At 44.5% G+C, this 22,081-nt stretch overlaps 2 protein-coding genes across 3 annotated transcripts in view; both read left to right on the forward strand.

The window, feature by feature from the left end:
- The window catches only part of LOC6507340 (connectin), a 100,064-nt gene that overhangs the window by 45,609 nt on the left and 32,374 nt on the right, over positions 1–22,081 (forward strand). The window contains exon 2 of one of the 2 annotated variants that reach the window (XM_032453866.2): positions 5,155–5,205. The gene's annotated coding sequence lies outside the window, so the exon portion shown is untranslated. Of the gene's footprint in view, positions 1–5,154; positions 5,206–16,214; positions 16,643–22,081 lie in introns of those variants that run through there. The other variant, XM_001956181.4, reaches the window with a different exon arrangement.
- Positions 11,556–12,379, forward strand: LOC6507339 (ubiquitin-conjugating enzyme E2-18 kDa). Its single transcript, XM_001956183.4, has one exon. The coding sequence runs from the start codon at positions 11,658–11,660 to the stop codon at positions 12,198–12,200; it is 543 nt and encodes a 180-aa protein (XP_001956219.1). The 5' UTR covers positions 11,556–11,657; the 3' UTR covers positions 12,201–12,379.

Consider the following 22,081-nt stretch of genomic DNA (forward strand, 5'->3'; position numbering starts at 1 on the left):
TCAATCTCTAGTCAGATATTTTCCCATGAAAATATGAGTTGTTGGCGACGCACCCTTCCTCCTGGGAACTATCGCAAAGGCTCGTCACCACGTTTACACACTGGCTGGCAAAACTTCTTCAATTTGCCATGAAGTACTCAGGTACTCAGAGTGGCAATCTATCTAAATCTGCGCAAAATCAAAGCCCCACAACAGGTGCACAGCCAGCCAGGTGCAACTGGCTCATCTGCAGAGCCTTCGTGTGCATTTTGCTGTCGTCTTTTTTGTGTTTGCATAGTGAGTGTAAACAAAACTACGAATGGGTATATAATGAAATGTATGGGGCCGGGGGAGGCAATTGTAACTAAGCTTTAATGGCCATGGTAACAGCTCGTATCTCCACTGGCTCGGAGGCTGCATCCTGCAAGTTGTTGTGGTCTCCTGCCTCTGTCTGAGGTTGAGGTACATGAGCCCTAGCATTGGATGAAGTTCAAATCCCAATAAAATTATTAATATGACTTTGGAGAGGGTTGGGTGGGGGGACTGGCTCAGGATACCCATCCCCACAAAGCCCCCTGCGGTTGCCAAGACAGCCGACAATGTATCTGCAGGATGCATTTTCACCCATGCCCTGCCAGTCTGGCTCGAAATTATGCCTAAGCTCTGGCAAAAATTCATCATATTCCACAGAAAACAATTAAAATAATTTTTAAGAGGATTAATTTTAAATAGGCCTAACTCTGGTATATTTTTTCTTAAGTCGCATTATTAGTTTCAGTCTAAAGACTGTAGTTTAAATAATTTTTTGGTCAGTGTTCTTAAGAACTATTAGCTTTGTTGAGGAAATTTATTTATTGCTTGTGCGTTTTTATTGTTCTGAGAAATAGGAAGTATCTGGTAATCGTATTTAAAATGCTTTAAAAAGTATTAGTTTTAGATGATTTAAATACGATTTTTATTAGTAACCATTCTTAGTCTATAATAATTTTTTTGGTTGGACAATTGAAAAGGGGTCTATCCTAATGGCTATGCTAGAATTTTTATCAGTGCCTGTGTATCTTTGAGATACTCCTACACTGGCACTAAATTTGCTGCACATTATTTAGTTGTTTGAGGCAGACGGCGTCTTTGTCTCCTGTGCCGAGGATTCTGTTATCTGTTTGTGGTTACAGGATTACGGCTGCAAAGCACACATACTCTATATCTGTATATACGTATATATTCGTAAGCAGGTCTTGAACGCTGCCACGCCCACATCTCGGTAAACTAAACCGCCTCAGCTGTGTTTGAACTTTTGCCGAGAACTGGTGGAGTTTGCCAGGGCTTACCAACTGGACTCGACCGAGCTCCAAGGTGAGTGGTTGGGCTTTGGTTTAGATGCATCCAACAACCCCAACCCCAACCCCAACCCCAGACACCCACAACCACCCAGTCGACATTATCCACACCTTGTTTACGCATTTGTGCTACGATTTTTTACTCGCTCCTGCTTCGCCCTCAACAAGTTTATCGCAGCAGCTCTCCGACTCTAATTTACATAACCACGCAAATTAGTTTTGCGTCTGCTGCAGTTTTTATCTGCTCCCAACTTTGTCACGACCCTCGCCTCAACTACACCCCACCCTAGCCCATCCCATCGCAACTTAAATTTAGTTGCCAAAGTTATTTAAACTTTTCATACTCTTCAACGGGGCACTGTAATTATGGCGAGAAGTTTGCCAGGAAGGAAGTAAAGGTGAACTGTTTAGGTTTAGAACGGCGGTGTTAAGTGGGACCTTTTTGGAAACACGAAGCTTCTCAAATTCGTGATTAAATTCAAAAATATTATATCTTAAGAAATGTTATTATCCTTAGAGTATTAGCCTTTTCAACTTTATCTTCAAAATCTAAAAAATGTTTATTGTTTTAATTCAGTTTTTTCTGTTAACAGAACCCCCTTTTTTATTTTTTTCTCACTATTCGAAAAATGAATTTTGTGAAACTTTTTTTTTTGAAACTTTTTTGGCTGCTGTGCCACGCCCACAATTTTAATAGACACACACACCCCGCACCTGTGGCTGCCAAGGGGCAGGGGCTGAGAAGAGGGAGCTTGTCTCGTAGTTAAGACAACAATTCATTTAACATAGAAGCAGACTTTCAGCCGCTCTCCAGCTAACAGCTAACTCGTTTTTTTCCGTTTTCGTTTTCGGGAAAGTTTGCTAATGGCCCCCAACCGGGCACAGTGGTTGGGAGAGTCTGTGGACGGGAACCGTTTAGGACGACGAGTGCTTATGGCTGATAAAGACGAGACTTGTTAGTTAAGCTCTGTCATTGTTTCACCTTCCGCAGGAAGTTCATTTCGGCTGGCTCCACTGTACCGGCCGGCCATTGTTGCTCGAGTTTTATGTGGGCATATTGAGGGCTTCCCTGGGCCCGAGATCCGAACCAACTGATTGGCAGCCCAGTCAAAGAAAGTTTATTTTATTAATGTGGCTAAGCGAGAAGTAGGGACAGAGTAGGAGACAAGGGAAGGACACCCCTACTCACTGAGGCTTCAAATGTTTGCTGTTTTCGACAGCCCAGCTAATTGAATTTTTCGTAAATTATAAACAGATAGATATAAAAATTTCGATTTCCAGAGCAACTGGTAGCCAAGTTTTTCGGAATAAAAAAAATCCCTAAAAAAAGTATATGTACCTGCCAATATTGTGTTTTTTTTATATAGTAAGCCCTTTAAAATTATAACTTTTTAGACCCATTTATAATATGAAAAACTTATGGCATTATCACATGACACTGCTCATTTTATGTGATAATGGCAGATATGGAATATTATAGATTTGTTCCTTATAGTTTCTGAGATCTGATCAAGAATATATATACTTACTGGGCGAAGAAGTAACATTCACATTCGCACGAATACAATACAACCTTGTACTCGACAAGTAATGATATTAACCAACTTAAAGAATATTACAATAATTTTAAAAGAATGATTAAATGATTTAAAAAATGCTATGTCTAAATTCTGTGGTCAGGCTGAAGCCATTAGCGGATACTGAACCACTTTGCGGTTGGTTGGTGGAAGGGAACTAGAATCGGGCGCAGACTTTAAATAGAAATGTTTCCTGCAATTTCGCTCCAAAAGGCGGAACCAAATCAGGTTGCAACTGCGACTGCAGCAACGACTGCGCTGGCGGAAGTTATTTTTGGAACGTGCAACAGAAAATGTTGCAAATTGAAAGAAAAGTCAGAGACGTTTTTGGCCCCTGACCTCCCCGCTGATCTCTGCCAAGTTCCACAGGTTTCAACATTTTCCGCGGGGAGAATAGAGTGGGCAGTACAAGTGGGTGTGCGACCCAGTGCCCTCCTTGCCACTCTTCTTGCAACATTCCCACCTTCCCCGCGGCAAATCCATATGCTTTTGTGTGTTCTGTGTACTGCCTTCTAGTATTTGGCTCCAATTTCTACTACCACTATTTTTTTGGGCTCTGCGTTCTAAGCGATTTTCTGCGATTTCTTTGCAAGTCCCTGCCACAGTATGTGTGTGTATCCATGCGTGTACTTAAAGTTGTCTATTTGCTAGTTCTTGTTACTCTTGATGTTGTTCTTGTTATTGTTGTTGCTGTTAATGTTGTATGTGTGTTTTGTGTGCCAAGAGCTGCATTGAAAATGAAAATGTTCGCACAGTTTTCCGCACAGTTGCATTTTCACTATGCTGTCGCTTGGCGCGGCTCAGTTACTTGATACAGATTTCCGCATCCCTCAAAAAAATCCCTAGCTTCATATATATGTCTCGGGTTCTATTTTTTTTCCGGCTGCAATTTTCTTTTGATTTTTATTTTTCCCCCTGCCTTTCTTTCTGTTGTATGTGTGTCGCCCTCTGGACTGTTTTTTTCCTTCGAATTCTGTAGCAGCACCAGGTCCTTTATTTTCTTGTTGTTTCTATGCTCATCTACTCAGTCGTGCGCTTTGTGAGCTCCTCTCTCCCGATTTTCCATTTTAAATGCGCTATCTGATTTTTTGTTCGGCTCATGCAGCATTCAAAAGCTTGCCAGCAGCGGACGGAGTTAAAAGTTGGGATTCGAAATGCCTTTTGGGGCAAGGAGGGTTCTCATGTGACAGTTTTAGGGGGAGACTCTGGGATGGGGAGTCCTGAAGGACATCAATTTTCAATGCTCTCAATGCAAGGACCCTCGAATGGAGCCGAGAGAGACCGGGATGGCAGACCGGAATAGAGATCTTTGCCAAATGAATCTTCCCAGTTGCCAGATAATTATGACAAATAACCAAGTAAACGGCATAAGTAAGTAATGCGATAAGAATTTCTGATAAGACCCCGACCCCCGACCCTCGACCCTGCCACCCCGTCGACCACCCCCTGTGTTGCAATTAGCACACAAACATGATTCACAAAATCCACATGGAACTGGAGCTGCTACTGCTGCTCCTTATCCTCCCACGCCACGCCCCCTTAATCCGTCCAGCGCATTTGCCAACGCCATTCATGCAACTAATTTGATTTTTTCTTGCCTTTTCAGGCATGCAGCTTTTGCTTGCCACGGTATCCGGCAGCCTCGAGAGGGGCGTGGGAGCCGTGGGAGCAGCAGAAAAATATTTTCATTAGACATTTTGTAAATATGAGCAGCTTAACCCGGGTATTTCAACTTAAAGCAATGAGAAATCGTTCCGAGAAGCATCCTCCAACTGGCAGAAACGCAGGGAAGCTTCCCGGACTTAACCCAAAAACGTTGCGAAGTCGGGGAGTTGCATTCTCCGCTTCTGCCAGTGACGCCGGCGATGATTTGGAGCTTCCTCGGCAGTATCAACAGCAGCAGCAATTTCATCCAATTATGGAAAAATCTCGAAATGTTCTGGCAACAGAAACAGAAATTTAAGCCAGAGAACTGAGACAAACTGGATTTACCAAAAAATGAAACATAGACCTTTAAAAACTTAAACATAAGAACATTGTACATATGTTTATTAAATTATTTTAAGTATAATAACAAGAAGGGGGTTAAAAAATATTTTCTTAAAAATTATCAATTAATTTTGACCATTTTAGGTCTTTGAGTCGTAATCCTATTTCCAAAACTAATACTTATTTGGAAGGAATTAGCTCTATAAACCCAACCTCTATATGAATTCAGAAATCTAATTTAAGTAAATGCCTCTCTACTCTTTTCATTGCAGCTCCTCTAACGAGTCCCCGGCGACTGAGACCACTTTTGAAGGCTTTTCAGGGTAAGTCCCAAGCTGAAAGATACATTTTTGATTACCCCCGAGTTGCAGTTGTTCATCGAAGGGCCCGGATACTCCGTCCCGGGTCCCGAGTCCGGACACACACCTTGCCGCCGGCTTTTAATTACTAGATTGGTGGAGAAGTGAGGAAAGCAACGGCAGACTTATTCCATCCCGGTCCGGGGGCTTTGGCAGTTCATAATTAAACGAAAATTTGCCGGAATATTTCGAGCGTAAATTTGAAGAGCAATCCGCAGTTTCTCGCCGTGTGTGTGGGAACTTTCCTGAAATTCCGCACGTGCTCTGGACTCGGTAGTGTCCTCAGAGTGGTACGACTCCATTTTTCTCGTAAATATTCATTACAGATCCGTTCCGTATGTTCCCCGAATTCTTTGGAATCTGCAGAGTAGAGTCGCAACTTGCCGCTTATTTGCATAAAGTTTTCGAAAGTGAAATTGTTTTTTCCTCGGCTGCATTCCTAATTAGGCAGCTGCTGACCTTGGGGTGGGTTTTTTCGAGTGGGTGTTCTGGCTGGTTGGTGGAATTGGGTGGCTTCTGGGAACGATGCAGCTGCTCCGACTGAATGGCGGCACAAATCTCGGCTCAGCTCTTCCTTTGAGATCTGGCGAAAATCTCATAAAAATAGCGGCATTATGTGAATGTGGAGACGAGGCTCATCAATGATATTAAACGTACTTAATCCTTTTACTCTCACTCGTTGTGCTTCACTTTATTTGCCATGGCGACGCAGACACAAAAATAGACACAAAGTACGCCCAGACAAAGGACATGGGTCCTGCACTTGTTGGAGGCGGTGGCTGTAGCGGAGACTCTTTGTGGCGCTCAAATTGGAGGCAGGATAAACTGCACCCGTCCGCGTTTCGTCCTCATTGCGGGCACTTAAAAAAAAATTTAATGAAATATTTGTAGCTTGCTTTATCATTGTATTTAATAAATAAGCCTTATTATTTATAATTCATTTTATACTCTGTTAATATTGATGAAAAATATCATTCTTTTCTCTCTGTGCTGCAGCAGCTACATCCATTGCTACTCATAACTTTGGCGGCGCCTTTGGTGACGCGAATGCGTTTAGAAAAACTTTCTACAACTTTAAGCCGCTTAGCAGCTTTGTGCTCTCAGCACGCTCTTTGCCACTCATTTTTGTGCCGCCACTCCCCCCCTTTGGCACTCGGAAAATCCTGCAAGATGATTTTGCTCGCCAGCCCAGCGGGCTGCATTGGTCAGCGTGAAAATCCCGACACTTTTCTGGATAAAAGTGAGGCCATTAATTTTATTAAACTGGGTTGAAAACATTGTTTGGCTGTTTTTGCATGCACATGGCAGAAAAGTGCAACAGGAGTAAGTGTGTGTAAAACCAATTATGAACATGTTTTCAACAGGCTCCTGAAATTAATCGAGCTGTATTGCATTTCTAGGATATCCTGTGCACAAAGACTTTGAGTAAATTTGTGGTTTCATTGAAGACGAATTTTTCTCTGAAACCGATAGCTAATAAAAGGATCACATATGACTTGAATTTCTTTCCACAGAAGTTGATGGCCAAAATAATATTTCTTGCATTTCTCGGCCAACCCTTCAATATCGAATAAAAGTTGAAGAAGTTGAGAACTTAATTGCTTCAAAGTTGTTCCCGGAAGTCACAAACAAACTCGAAAAGGCTTCACCACCTCACCAAGTGTGTGCCTAACAACAACACTCCGAGCAACCGAGCAACCAAACAACCGACAACAAATAACAAACACAAAACACACATTTGATGTGTATCTGAGTGTGGTGGTCCGGTGGAGAATTCTACAGATGCCGCGCATTGTTTGGGGGCAACCTTTTTCGGGCCCTTTGATTTATTGGCATCCCCGGGCCAGCGCCTTAAATATTTTGCCAAAATTCCCCATCATCTCGCTCCCAGTCCTACGGAATAAAAGGCAGAATCACCGAGGGTTGGTTGAATGCTTTGACCAGTTGCTCGGATGATGATTCCTCGCCCCCGATTCGATGCGGTTCAGTTTGGTTCACTTCAGTTCAGTTCGTTTGGCTATCCAAATCACGCTTATTGAATTTTATTTTTCTCTGGGCTGTTCTTTTTACTTGTTGTGTTATTAATGGCCCAGCCTCGACCGCCTGTCCGTTTATAGGGCGATTAAATCGGAGCACAACTTGGGGCGAGCTGTCAAAAGAAATATTTTAAATCATTTTTGGGCCCAGAAATCCCACCGTGGCCCATATATAATAATTTTGCCACTCTGTTGTGAGCTTTTTCTTGAAGGGCAGATGTGTTTTATTAAACATTTTTAGATAAGCAGGCTGCATTGCATAAGCAGCGATTTGTTTCATGTTTCGACCCATTTTCCTTTTGGGATTTTCCCAGGATTCACTTTGATGTCTGAGAGGGCTTTGAAATATAGGATTCACTTAGGCTTAAGACAGTGTGGCGGGGGTGTATGTTACATGTGCATGCATACCGGAGCGAAGCCGCAACTTGTTTTGCAATTAAAGGGAGGCACAAAACGGCGGTTGCAACCTGCAACAGGTGCAATGCACGCATCACGTATCCGCCTCGTGGGCTGCGTGCGTCCTTTATTTATGGCCCACAGCCCCAGGTCCCAGATCCCGGGACCCATCATCCTCCCCCTCACCCCCATTAATGCAATAAGCAAATGAGCGAACAACGAACGAGCCAAGCGGCAGCAGCCGAAAAAGCCTCAAGAAAATGACGTTGCACGCACACGACGTTGAAAAGTCATTAAGTACAAATGACGTTGCTCACTGCACAAAAAGCCGTCCTGCGTCGGGCGTCCCGGGCGGAAAGCACAGCAGTGGGCGTGGCCGGGTGGAGGCTCAGGTTGGAGCCGTAATTGCAGCACGTTTGAGCACAGCTAACTGCATATTGAGTAATGCCCGCGAGCGAACGACAACGATGGCACGAAGATTGCTCCTGAGCTGGAAAGGGGCGGGAATTGGGTTGTCGAATGGTTGAGGGAAAGGATTGGGGGAAGGCCCAGTTTCAGGAGCAAATGCAGGAGAAGGAGTCAGAAGCCAAGAGAAGGATCGTGGGCAACGTTTGCCTTGCATTATTTATGACAAAGCCAGCACCAAATTAAGCCTCCTTGGAAAACCAGGCAAGTCAAGCAGAAGTGCTCGAATCTTGGTACTGGTTTGTGCCTCTAATTTTAAAGGGTGTTTCTTATTTATGACATATAATGGGGCAACAGAAAATTTTGTTTTAAAATTTGAAAACATACATACCTTGAAAGTCTTTTTCGAAATTCATTTTTCACCCGATGATTAAGATTAAAACTCATTTAATAAGTTGTATCCTTGGGATTAATTGCTGCCTGTATCGAAACCTCGGGATCTCAGAGGGACAGGACTCCGTAAGTATGAGTGCGTATGCGGTTGGCTTCTTGTTGGCTTTTATTTACTTTCCGTAATTTAATACTATGTCCGTACTATGGCAACGTCATCGCTGGCATCAGAGGATGACGCCGAGCATGTCGTGCATCCACTGAAAGCATAAATAATCTGTTGCATGTTCACTGTACACACATTGCGTGTGTGCTCGGGCTTGTGCTCCGGCTCCGGCTCCTGTTTCCATTTGCTTTTTGATAAGCCCCGCTTAATTAATTTGAGCTTTAAGCAACGGCATCGCGAACGCGATGGACAATCGCTTTCTGGCCAAATGTCAACTGACAATTCGCGAATCGGGAAATTGACACTTGTCGATAAGCCCGCGCCACCCCGTCCCGCCCCGCATCACCGGCCAAGCTTAGCCTGCCCGAATCAATTAGGAACCTTTCATGTTAATCGCGCCATATATCAGGCTCTATCGCTGTCCCTGCATCTATCCCTGTCTAAGCCCCGGGTGGTGGCGAGCGGTAGCGGTAAGCGATATACCGGATCCTGACAAGGAGGCCCAAAAAGGTCGATGACAAGCGGCGGAAGTCGCAACAAAACGCCAGCAGGGGAAAAAGGACAAATCAGCACGCGACATTTTTCGCGCGCTGTTGATGGTATACTGTGTCCCTGTTTTTTTTTTGTTTTTCTGGCTAATGAAGGACAAAGGACCAAAAAGAGGAGAACAAAGGCGTGAAGTCAAACCAGACGAAACCAGACGCAAAGTGTTAAAGTACGATAAAAAGATTAAATTGCACAAATACACATACAGACATATCCTCAGGCAAATTAAGATAAAACACACCAACATCAACACATGGCAAAATAAAGGATACGTGATGGAAGACGAAGGACAAAAGGAAAGCCTCACAGCAGGCAGAAGGCAATTGGTAATAGAAAATCGGATCAGATTAGATTTAATGCGGCGACGGCTAATTTTTGGGTGATTTCTCATAGAATTGCGAAAGTGGCAGGACCGGACTCCCATTCTGCTCCTCTGCCGTTCTGTCCTACCACCCCGTTAAGTCCAGCCCCTTTCAGATCCCCGTTTGAATCTTGGCGCCATCGCTCCAAACCAACTGAGAGCTGTCAGCGGCAATACGCCGGCAATGACAGCTAAACAAATGACACAAATGCGGTGGATGTCAGTCGTGGGGGGGTGGAGAGTGAATACTGGGTTCAGGATCCAGAGAATCCAGGCCGTCACCCACACACCCATACACTCACATCTCCATAGACACAAACGCAGAGCGAACGGCGAGCGTCATCAACATTTCCGCTTCCGGCTGTTTATGCTAAAAGTATGCCGGCGACAACGCTACTGATGGGTGGGCAAGGATACCAGCCCCAGCCCCAGCCCCCTTCTGGACGCTTTGCAACCCGCTGAGCTGTCAGACGCCTTGGCTGCCACCAATTTTTTTTCTTCGTGCTGACTGCTGATGAGGAGGCATCTATCATGTCGGGCTCAGTTTGCACCAAACTTTGGCATTTCCCGAATCGGATGCTAAATAAGGAAAGCCAACTATGAAGAAACTATTGATTAGACGGCAATCTGGAGGGGAAGTCACTCTTATACCATCCAACATTGGCAAGCCAAGTAGCTAAGCTGCCTCCTTTTTGAGAAAAATAACATCCCATTCCCAAAGTATAGTGTTCTTAGCCTCTTAATTAAACTAATAGAGATGAATTAAACTGCAGATTCAATAATTACTGTTTAATGTTTAAGGAAAACATTACATAAATGTGGCATAAGATGAGTGAATCATAAAATACTTCAAAGCCATCAGAGGACATGGGAGAGGTGCTTTTGCAAAGGACATGGCAAAGGACATGACCAGGGAACCTTTAGCTATCAATCACACTGCCGAGAGTCCTGTACTCACAGTTGTACGCATACAAGGAGATGAAATAATTATGCTTAGCTGGCATGGCATTCCCGCTACCATGGAGATCCTCGTTTCGGGGGCCACGCAGTGTCCCTGGGAGTCCTGGTTTCATTTACATGACGATGGCATCTCTGCTTATAAATAATTACACACACGCACTGTGCACTGTTTTCGCATTCATTTTGATATTTAATTTTTGTGTTTTTGTTATCTGCCAAGCACAAGGTAAATAAGACCTGGGATGCTACCTTCCCATGACAGGATTCTTTTTGGCAGGGCTTTACATATTTATGAGGAGCACAAGCGACGCTTTCCCGAGGGAATAAGTCCTGAATGGAGTGGGGGGATGTGGCTCGTATCACGTAGTGCTCTGTTCGTTCAACTAATTGAAAACTAAAATGTCAATAGCAATCTCATCATCTGCCAGCGTGGATCATTCTATTCGACCAGTCCTGCCACTCAAACGCTGCCCGAGGTCATGAAACCTCCGCTATAAATATCAAGGAAACGAGAAAAAATAAAAACACCGAAGGGCGTTATGAGTAAAGAGAGGAAGTGACAGCCAAACAGCCCAAAATGAAACAGATTTTCATTGGGAAGGACCTGAATTTGTATTGCCAATGCTCCAGGCTCCGGGCTTCGGACTGCAGTCTGTAGCCTCAAGCCGAGTGAAATCTGCGCATCCACCTCCAGTGCTCCGGAGAGCTGGCTTCCACCCAGCCACGTTTGATCCTAATGTGCTGCTGTCAGAGCCTGTCGACGTCAGCCGGACTTTTGCCGGCTATTTCGGGGATTAATGTCAATGTGAAAGGATTTCAGTCATGCATTGGTATTCACCCACTGCCCATGCTCCTCTTCGTAGGGTCGCCACTATTCGAAATGGCATTCCTATTCCCGTTCACTTGGAGAAATTCTAAGGGAAGTTTTGAACAAAAGGAGGTCTTTTATGTTAGTCAATAAAATATTATTCTTAATCCTTTTTGGGTGTAAAGCTAATTGGTAACATAATAAATTCCTGGTTTAGACTCCTTCTTTTTTTGAGTGCTTCCATTCGTGACTCTCGGCAGTCTCTGCAAATAACGTTAACAAAATCCCCCGAATACTACACAGATTCAAACACAACCACACCCCGAGGAGTAAAAAGAGGCTTTCGTCATGGCCAAGAAGGAGGAGCTCCTGATGGAGGGACCCAAGCGGCTCAACCGCGAGCTGGCCCTTATGCTGGAGGATAAGGCGAACTTACAGTTCCGAAACCTGGAGGTGGAGCCAGACAACATCTTCAAGTGGTACGGCTTGCTGATGCCCAACTACCCGCCCTACGACAAGGGGGCCTACAAGATCCAAATAGACTTTCCAAAGGACTATCCGTTCAAGCCGCCCCGAATCCATGTCAACACCCGCATATATCACCTCAACGTCAACGAGCGCGGTCAGCTGTGTGTGCCCATCTTGGAGATTGAGCACTGGCTGCCCACCACGCGGATCGACCAGGTGCTGCAGGTCCTGCTGGCCACCATCAACGATCCCCAGCCGGAGAATGCCTGGCGCGTGGAAATGGCCGGCGAGTTCCGGAATGATCCGAAAAAGTTCTACAAGATGGCCGAAGCCTGGGTGACGAAGTACAGTGAACACCGGCCAACGGAGGAGGAGTTGGCCAAGTTTATCAAGAGGCGTAAGAAGAAGATGGCCAAGAATTAGTTTATTCGGAGTAAATATTTATTTGGCTGTGCTAATCCCAAAATTGAAGTCAAAAGTGCCCGGAAAGTAACAATTGTTAGCCGTAGATACTCGCTCAACTATTTAAATTTCTTGTTTAATTCGCTGCCGTTTAATACTCTCCTTGGAAAGATTAAAGTAAACAAATCCCAGCCAGAAAACACTCAATTCTATTTCTTTATTCTATTGCTCCATTGAACATCCATTTATTCTGGCCAACACCAATTGCTGAAAAGTAACTTCGGGGTGAGATCTGCGATTGAGTTTCCCGCAGAGCGCTTTCGTCTTAAATTGCTCGAGGTGGCCTGGTTTCTGCACCCGCACCCGGATCCATTTGGCCCGGCCTGGTCGCAGCATATGACCATCTAATTGGAAGCGTACAGTGAGCCCCGAGCCAATGGCAAGACACTTCTGTCCCAGCCAGCTGCGAGATAAATCATCCTCCTCGGCTGCAAACAAGGATGCCCCACGCGGTGTCGCTCAGCGAGCGGGCGGTATTAGCTGCCAGTGTCGTTGCCATTGTCAGCGGCATATCATCATCATCCACATCCACATTCTCATCCGAGTCCCCATCCGTATTCGCATTCACATCCTTATTCGTATTTGGATCCGCATCATCGTCAAAGTTCTGCTGCTGAACCGCTGAAAATCCGTGCTATATGTCCGGGGCCATATAAATTTCAGCAATGAATGAATCAACTTTACGAACATGGAGAACACATGTGACTTGCTTTACGGCCAGCCCTCACCACTCGTCACTCCAGGCACTGTAAGGAAAATTATAGAAATATAATTATAAAGGCAGCTTTTAGTTTTGGTTAGAAATGAGCTTTTAAGAGCTGAGTTACCAACAGGGAAAGTTTTATAAATCCTACTTTCTTATTTTAATTTTTTTCTCCCAGTGTAAAACGTTCTCTGTGTGCGTTTTATGTGCCTGTGTGTTTTGGGCAGTTCACTTGATATGTTCACTCTCTATCTGCGACCAACTTGGACTTGTCAATGGCAGGAATGAGAGATGGAAACTTGGAGATGGGAGCTGGGAGCTGGGAGCTGGGCTTTCGGGGAGCCTGGTGATGGGAATAAGCTGCCACTATAATTACAGCAAAGGCCAAAGGCTCACAGCCGGACTAAAGATATTTGTATCTAGTTTCTTTACGGCTGGATTTACTACCCATCCGGTGGAGTGGTGCGTCAAGTGGGGGGCAGTGGGCGGGCGACAGATAACTGGTGTCCGGGGCAACCATTGTGAAGATGGATTACCATGGTGGTGGCGTCGACAGTTTTTTTTCGGGATAGTGTGTGTATGGTGGATATTTGCCAGAGTGTTTGAGGAGTGCGTGTGTCTTGTTAAAACTGCCAACTGATTATTATCACCTTCCGACTGTCCGACCAGTCATTGACACCCATTGCTATTCCTTCGTCCTTGCTCCTGATGAGTTGGCGAGGACACTGGAAAATCCTTTTCGATTTTTATCCTTTTACAGCTATATTCAGGTTGTAGTTTATTTTATGTGATATTTATGGTTAGTAATGATATTTATTTCTTATTTTATTAATTTTATGAAATAATTAATTAGTTGATAAATGTATAAAGTATAATTTTAAACAATTAGTTACTTTGCTATGATTTTGTGAAAAAATAATATCCTATTTTAATCTTTATTTTAGAAGAAAATACTTTAAGAATAGTAGAGTCCCAGTATTTTTGCTGGAACTCTCCTCAGCCCTGCCACGCCCCTTATCCTGCCACCGCCCACTGCCTAGTGGCTCCCTCTAGTGTCTGCCAGTGGCAGAAGTCGTTTGCTGTTTGCTTTATTTCCATCCCTTCAGTCTGTGCTTTGCTTTTTCTTGCCTTGCTTTTTCTGCGGCAATGAATCGCAGTTTTTGATTAGCTCCTGACAGATGACGGGATGAAGAAGGTGGTACTGGGTTAGGGGCATTGAATTATATATCCTTGGCAACGATTTAACAGTTTTTTTTGGCATAATTCAGTTGGGCTTAATTACAGATCAGTCTGTTTGCCCTCTCGAAATTAGGTTTTAGTTTTGGATTACAAATGGAAAATGTTACAAACTTATTTTTTGAACAAATGTCTGTATAAATGGATATGGTAATCCCATCTCAATGGGAATTAAGGTAAATTTAGTTCATTTACTTTGTCCAATATGCTCGGTTTAAATTGCAGCAAAAATTGATTTAAGCCAAATGAAATAATGCAGCAAAAATTGTGGATCGATTGTGCATTCATTACCAAAGATAGCGGGAGGTGGGATAGCGGGTGGGATAACAATTTACGACCTGCGACCTATAAAATATGCAGCTTATAAATTGCATAATTTATACAGAACCCACACACACACTCACACACAGAGAGAGAGACAAACAAAGTCAGATTGAGATATGAAGCATTGTTAATTCATATATGAACTCGGTTGGCTGTTGGGCCAAAAGTGCTTACAAGTAAATAAATTGTGCCACAGGCTCAGATACAAATAGTACAGATACAAATGCAGGTGCTCATGCAGATGCAGCTACGGAGATAAAAGCGGCGAATAAGAGCTTAAGCGATATATACACGGAGATAGGCCTTTACATACAGTGCCACATAGAGGCTTCTGTTGTTGTTTCGCTGCGTTTGGTTTACTGCTTTCTGCCGTGTGCAGTGCTTGTAAAACCAATAAAATCAATTAAAAGGCACTCGACATGCAAACAATTATATGCAAATTTATTTATAGCCAACACAGCCAGCTAGAAAGAAGCATTCCGGGCGGGAGCAGGTGGAGCGCCTGGAAGCCCAGTGAAAGTCAAAGCAGGCTCAAAACTTTTTAGGGCTTTACTGCTCAGGTATACTGCTTTCGGAATAGAGAACGTAACAAGCCTGTTTATCTATAAAAAAGTCATAAAGTTTGTTTGTTTTAGACCACGATTTTAAAACTGTTTGGGCATTAAAATAATCAGTTCTAATAGTTGAAAAATTCAAATGAAATGGCTTATTGTTTATTTGTTAGAGATTGTTTTATATTTGGGTATACTTTAATAAATTATAATATTTTAGAAAAGTTTTCTAAGAAAATAGTTGCAAAATTTTTGGAAAAATTGAAGAGACTACATTTTTTACTTAGGTAATAGAACTTCTTAATTTTATAATTTTCTCATACATATAATCATTTGATACTTATATTAAATATAATTTATAAACACTTATTATATTTTCATATTTATTAGCTTATTCTTCTAAAAACTCTATAATTTTCTCTATAAAACCTTTCTAAGCCTCGTATTATCGGGTATCTAAAATTCGTAGAACTCGGTCTGGTACCGAGACTTTTCACACGTATTTGCATATGCCATAAAAAACAACCGGCAAGCGAAAAGCCTGCAAATAAATACACAAGGACCTTCTTCGGGGCCCCAACAAAAGCGAAACACCAACAAAGCAAAGCAAACCAAAGCAATGAAAATAGGCTAGGAAGGTGGGGTGGCTATGGGCTAGGCGTGGAAAGCGGTCGGCTAAGGGGGTGGGGTGAACCTGTTGCGCACACCACAACAAAATGCTCGAAACAAGCAGGAGCAACAAGAACAACAGCACAACAGAATGGTCCTGCGAAAAGTCCTGAGACAGAGCCCGCGATGCGCTACGGAATGAATAGGAATGGAACGGAAGTGGAACGACGGACCGCCTGGGAGCACGAACAACAAGTGCAGCAAAGAGACCGACCGAAGGTGCTGAGAGGCGGTTGAAAGCGAGATTGAATGGCTGGTTGAAAGGCAGAGCGTGGGAGAAGAGAGCCCGCGAGAGCTGCGCATGGTCGGGTTGAAAGTAGAACAAGCAGCGACCGGAAACTGAAAGCGAAAGAGCGAAACGAATGGCTAATGGAACAGTTGATAGCTCAATTCGAAATGCGGGGGTGGGTGAAAGTGCGGAGCGAAAGCGAAGAGAGAGTGCTGCCTTGTTAGCAGGCTCGGTTCGTTCCCACTCGTTTCGCTGCTGACTGCTGCTGCTGCTGGCTGCTTCGGTGTTTCGCTGCTTGGCTGCCGCCGTTGTCAGTCCTGGGTGCGTGCGAATCATTAGTCTTCGTTAGGCTGTCTTTGTGTCAACAACGTGTTGCTCTGCCGCAGAACCGTTCCTCCGTCGCAGAGTCGCTCCCAAGTCGCCCTCAAGTCGTCCCTTGTCGCTCGCTCGCGATTTCCAGCTCGTTCATCACACAGGACACAGCAAAGCCAGCGCATCGCAGCACAGCCCGTTAAGCTCCTTCGGTGCAAATGTGCGATTTCGGCGTGCGTGCCGCAGTGCAACAAGTCGCGACTTAATTTTATTGCAACAATTTCCCCCCTTGCGAACAAGTGAAAGCTACAAGGATATATCAGTGTCCGTGCAAAGTAGAACAATCATCGTTCTGACCAAAAATAATCAAGCCAGCCAAGTAAGTTTCGTGAAGGAAGGACATCAGAGGCAGAGTTTGCATTTTTGCAGCATGCTTTTAGGGGCAAAAATATAAAAATAAAACTAAAAGTGGACATGATATGAATTATTTCAAAAAATATAAAAACCAAAATAGAACTTGAAAGTTAACAAAATATGTGATGTTTTTATTTAATTACTCTAGTAATGCCTTAAGCTGAAAAATTGTGGCTTTATTATTTTATGTTTCAAATAAATTTAATAAATGGTCGATAAAAATATTCACTTTTTAGTTATTTTTTACAAACATTATATTTTACCAAAGTCTTCATGTTTTTCTGATCAAAAAGTGAAGTATTTGGAAACCACTTTTGATTTTCTATTTCCCAGAAAACTTTTCCCAACTATTCTTCGCCACTCACCTTAAAGAAAATTCTAATTTGCGAATAAAACACTTTCTGTTCTTTAAAAACTTCAAAGGCAGCCGCTCCACTGCCGCTCTTGGTGAAAAATGCTTGAAATTTTATGCTGTGTGTGCAAGCCAGCTTCCGAGGCTCTGTGTTGTTTCTTTGTGGGTCAATGGACGCTCAAACACTCGGAGAAAGTCGAAAGTGGAAGCAGTAAACAAACAAGCACAATAAAACGCCAGAAATCATGTTTCTATGATGTATACTTATACGTTCTTATACATATTGCCCTGCTAAGTGGGCTAAACAACGTCAGCGGATTCCTGGCAGTTGGGAAACTTTTCCCGGGACGAAGGACGCTGGCTGGATGGCTGGCTGGCAGACAAACAAACAAACAAACAAACGGCAGTGGTAGCAGCAAACAAAGACAAACAAATCCCTGGGACATTTCTCGGAATTTAATTCAATAAAATGAATTCCAAACTCTGACTGCGGGGACTCTGGGTATCCTTTTCCACTCTTGCTTCCACAGTTGCTTCTCATTTTTTGCCGATTCTTTATTCCTGGCTAAATGTCTGCAAATTAACTTGGCCAAACGAAAAAAGCCAGAAAAAGGAAGCCGAACGCAAAGCGAAATTCCATTTGACAAATCGCAAACGTAAATAGATCCGGTCGAAAAAGTGTGTCTTGTCTGGGTTTTAAAATGTAATTTAAGTTTGTGCAACTCTCTGGGCCACTCTGCTGGCCCCTCCCCGTGCTGACAAATGGCCGGGGTCGAAAGTTGGGAATTTAACATTAACCTTGGTGCCCGGGTCGCCCCTTGCTGACCGAAAACCCCAATGTAATAGAGTCGCAGCCAAAAACTAAATCACTGTCATTGCGGTCGGAGACTCGCAACCCAAACGGCACACACATGCAGGGGGCTGCGGCCCAGATGTGAGCAGGAGTGACACAGGGAGGAGACTTACCCGGAGATAAGGCAAAGTGAAGTGGAATCACAGAGGCACTATTGTTAGGCAATGATTTGCAATTTGTTTGAAAAATGCATTCACAGCCGCAAAGGACAAACGGTCTGAGGCGGGGGGCGGGGAGGCCAATGCGCCCAGTTAAGCCGTGCACAAATAAAACCATAAACAAACGCACCGAGCCAGGGCCCAGATACAGATAGAAATACTCGGTGGCTGGCTGCAGATGCATCCAAAGCCGAAGCCAAAGTCAGAGCCAGGGCTTCAAATACGGATGCGAGGATGCGAGGCGGATACTGAGTTGCAGCTGCGGCTGTAGTTTGCGGATTGCTGGTTTGCTTTGGCTTTCAGCTCGGTGAGCGGAAAGCGAAAGCTGACAGGAGAGAGGGAGGGGGAGAGAGGACTAGGGAAAAGCAGGACACGGATCCGGGAAATATATAAAATTGCAGCCACAACCGTCAATTGCTGGGCAACCAAATGTCCACCCTTCGCCACTCCGCCACACTGCCAAGCTGCCACACCCCGGTGCTGCAGCTCGAATCCTGCATTCAGCCTCATCAGCAATCCGCGACAATTCTTGGCAAACTACTTGCAGGGCGCTCCACTTTCCACTCGCTACTGGAGCACTCCATCAACTGCTTTGGGAAAGCGCAAAAAAGCGGGGAAAGTCGGGCGGGGGGAAGGCAATTTCATATGCGAAACTTGCTGTACTGAACTGCATACAATTACAAGCAAGATGCAAAATGTGCACCCAAGTATCTGACAGATACTTAATAGCAGCAGCACTGGAAGAGGCAGTCGAGGCTGCTGAGGCTGGCGAGGCAGTGGCTCCAAATGGCTCGGAATGCCGAGCGAATTCATATTTGATGTACGAGCCAGCAGCTAGGGATGTTCAAAGGAAATGCCAAATGAGATGTTTAAGCATATTTTCATCCAGAGTTTGGCCAGCTCCCCGAAACCCTATTCAAAGATGGGAATTTTCGGCATTTAAGGCAAAGATGTGAGTGTTTTAAAAACAAATGTGTAACTGAGATACTTGGTACCTATTTGGGTCAAAGAGATTGTCATAATTTAGAGGAAATATGTGGAATTTCTTATGAATTTATTTTAATATTTAGAGAAAAGGTATAAAAAAAAAGTATGTTAGAGGCAGACATTATCAAAAATTCGGAGGTCAACTGGCAGGGATGATTGTACCTGTCCGACTGCCAATTAACATGTCAAGTCAAGTGCCGGAAGTTGGAGGTTTCTGGCTCGCGAAAGGCTCTTCCTAACGCCTTCCTACCATTCGAGGCAACTTTTCCACGCGATCGGCCGCAACACTCCCCTGTTACCGGGTCCAACTTTGTTTTAAATCAATTAAGCAGAAGGGCTGCTATAGGAGGAGGCCAGTGACCAATCCCAAGCAATTTGCGGCACATATCCGAGGAATCTCGGAACACGGACTCAAATGAAATGTCACGCAAGCGAATGAAATGCGAGACAAGCAGTTGGATCCTGGCTCGGATCCGGGATTCAGTGCCATTTCAGTGCCTGGGAGCGTCAGGAAGCTATTAAATCTACATAAAATTGTAGAAATGTGTGGCATGTTGAGCAATTACAACTCAATGTTGGTCTGGCGGAGTGGGTGTGGAGGTTTGCCCCCTCGCCCGCCCACCTTTCAGCTGACATGCTCATCTGAATGCAAAGCCCGGCCATGTTTCAGTGGTTTTCCGCCCCGCTCCGCAGCATATAGTTTTGTTCTCGTTGTTGTGGAGCTTAAGAGCCGTTAGGAAATTGCACTTGCGCACCCTGCCTGCCGCACTGCCACTCCCCCTCAGTTTTCCCGCGAAGTGGGCGTGTGAAAAGAGAATTAAAGTCAAGTGAGCGCACTGAGACTGAATACATAAAACGAGGCAGAGGCAGCCCGAAGCTGCCTGGGTACTGCGAAAAAAGTTGCACTTGCACCCGAAACAAGGATACAGTTTATGAATAAATTATTCAGGCAATGCCACCCGAATTTTTCTTCCTGTGTACGCAAAGTCCGGAGGCATTGAAAAGGCATTCAGTCAGGGGCGTGGTTGCATGCACAACAACAATACAACGCAACAAGAACAAGAAGCGGCTGAAGCCAACATCAACGTCAGCGCCAAAGAAAAGCCGGAAAAATGCCCAAGTTGTTTGCCTCACCGCACCACACCCCACCGCACAACAACAAGAATAATGGCAACGCGAGTGGGTCCATAGTACACAGCTATTTGGCCATTTTTTAGGTTCTTCCTGGCAAAAGGTATAATTTTCGGCGCGACATTTGACGCGACCAGGACGTCTCCCCAGGATGAAACCTCAAAAAGTTTGGCCATTTTTTCTGTTTTATTTCGGGGCGGAAAGTGGACGGCCAAGATCCTAATCACGCTTAGCCTGAACGGGCAATTATTTGGGCATTTATCAAAGATTTCGCTTTGGAGTAGGGTAAGCTTCGGAGGAAAGGTGAATGGGATGGCCGGAAGGTGACAGCTGGTATGAGATATCTTCTATCTAATGGTTTCAAGATTAAACAACAATTTTGTTTTAGTTTGAATAAGTATCTAAACTATTTTAAGCTAAAATATTGTTTCAATTTTTCGGAAATGTTAAAAGCGATGACAGAACTTTAATATTCATGCTATATTGAGTTTCTATGCCACCTCCACACGAATTCCCAGACAAAGTCCCCACCGATCCCCCATCGGAATGTCGTATTCTGCTTGTATTTTTTCTGTGAAAAATTAATTAGCATAAAATACACACCGAAATCAGTTCCGCTCGGGCAGCGAAAGGAAAAGTAAAAATAGCAAATGGAAATTATGGGAACGGGAAATAGAAGAATACGGGATAATGGGGAAGGGACACGACACCCAGCAAGGGTCAACAGAAATGGGAAACGGCAACAGAAATTGATAAGAAATCTGATGATTCAACTTGTTAGCCGGAGGGGCACGAGAGGAAGCAGGAATTGATTAGGTCAGATGGCCAGGACACTCTCCAGATGGCTATCATCAGAGCTCACTTAAGCCAGGAATATGGTTTCGACTTTAAAGTTCAGCCTCGAATCCCTGAACATGATTTTAATAAATAGCCATTCTAATCAGTGCGTACAAATACTGGGACAGGAATCATCGCCACCGGTGTCTCAGTCACGATGATTAAACTTTCAATTGGCAGTGTCAAGGCAACGATTTTCCATTTCCCCCACCCAGTTTCCCACCGCAACTAGGGCCCTTTGCCGCTCCCGGGCAATGGCTTGATGTCAAGCCCACTCCTTTGCCGAGGGGCCCGAAAAATCCTTTCAATTTCCGCTTTTCACAAGGCATGACCCGTACGGAACGAGATAGCTGCGGATAGATGAGGCAGGGGCAGGGGCAGGGGGATGGTGAACTGGTGAGCGTTTCCTAACCGTTAGTTTAATTTGTTAGATTAGTAAACAAATGAAAATTAATTGAAGCAAACGAAAAACTTGGCCCCGGGCGGAGCAAGTTGAGAGGGTTTCCGCAGAAGATTTGGGGAAATGGGGAAAAACTTTTTCCTCGCCTTGCGTAGATAAAGCGCCCGATGAAAGGACCTCGCCGTATGTGTGTGTCTCGTTGCATCAGAGTGTGTGCGTGGGCGCCTGTGGGTGTGTTCGGAATCCGACAAAGGTAGCAGCAAATTGTTTCTGCTCTTTAAGGACTTCAAAAGGGTGAATAGACGGCCTGGTATCTTCGACGGCTGTTAGGTATCCTTGGTGAAAGTTTTGCCGTCGTAATGTCTTGATTTTCATTGTGCGGATTTGATTAACTTAATTGTTTGGCGGTAATCTTCGATTTGCGGGTCGCAATTTCCTGGCCGTCTGGCCTTCTGGCCTTCTGTCCTTCAGGCCGCCGGGCCGTAAACAATGATTAACGCCAACCCCCCTCGAAGGATGATGAAGGATCGCCGCTAAGCCGCTTTTAATGGCATTCGAGACGGGACTAAACTAAAAAAAAACTAGGCAGCACAAAAGGCCAGAGGACGCACGCGTCCTGAATCCGATTTTAGTTCCTGACATGCGGGCCAACGCCAACAAAAGCGCAATGTCAGCGAAAAAAAAAA

This window comes from Drosophila ananassae, chromosome 2R, assembly GCF_017639315.1.
Source record: "Drosophila ananassae strain 14024-0371.13 chromosome 2R, ASM1763931v2, whole genome shotgun sequence".
Taxonomy (NCBI): domain Eukaryota; kingdom Metazoa; phylum Arthropoda; class Insecta; order Diptera; family Drosophilidae; genus Drosophila; species Drosophila ananassae.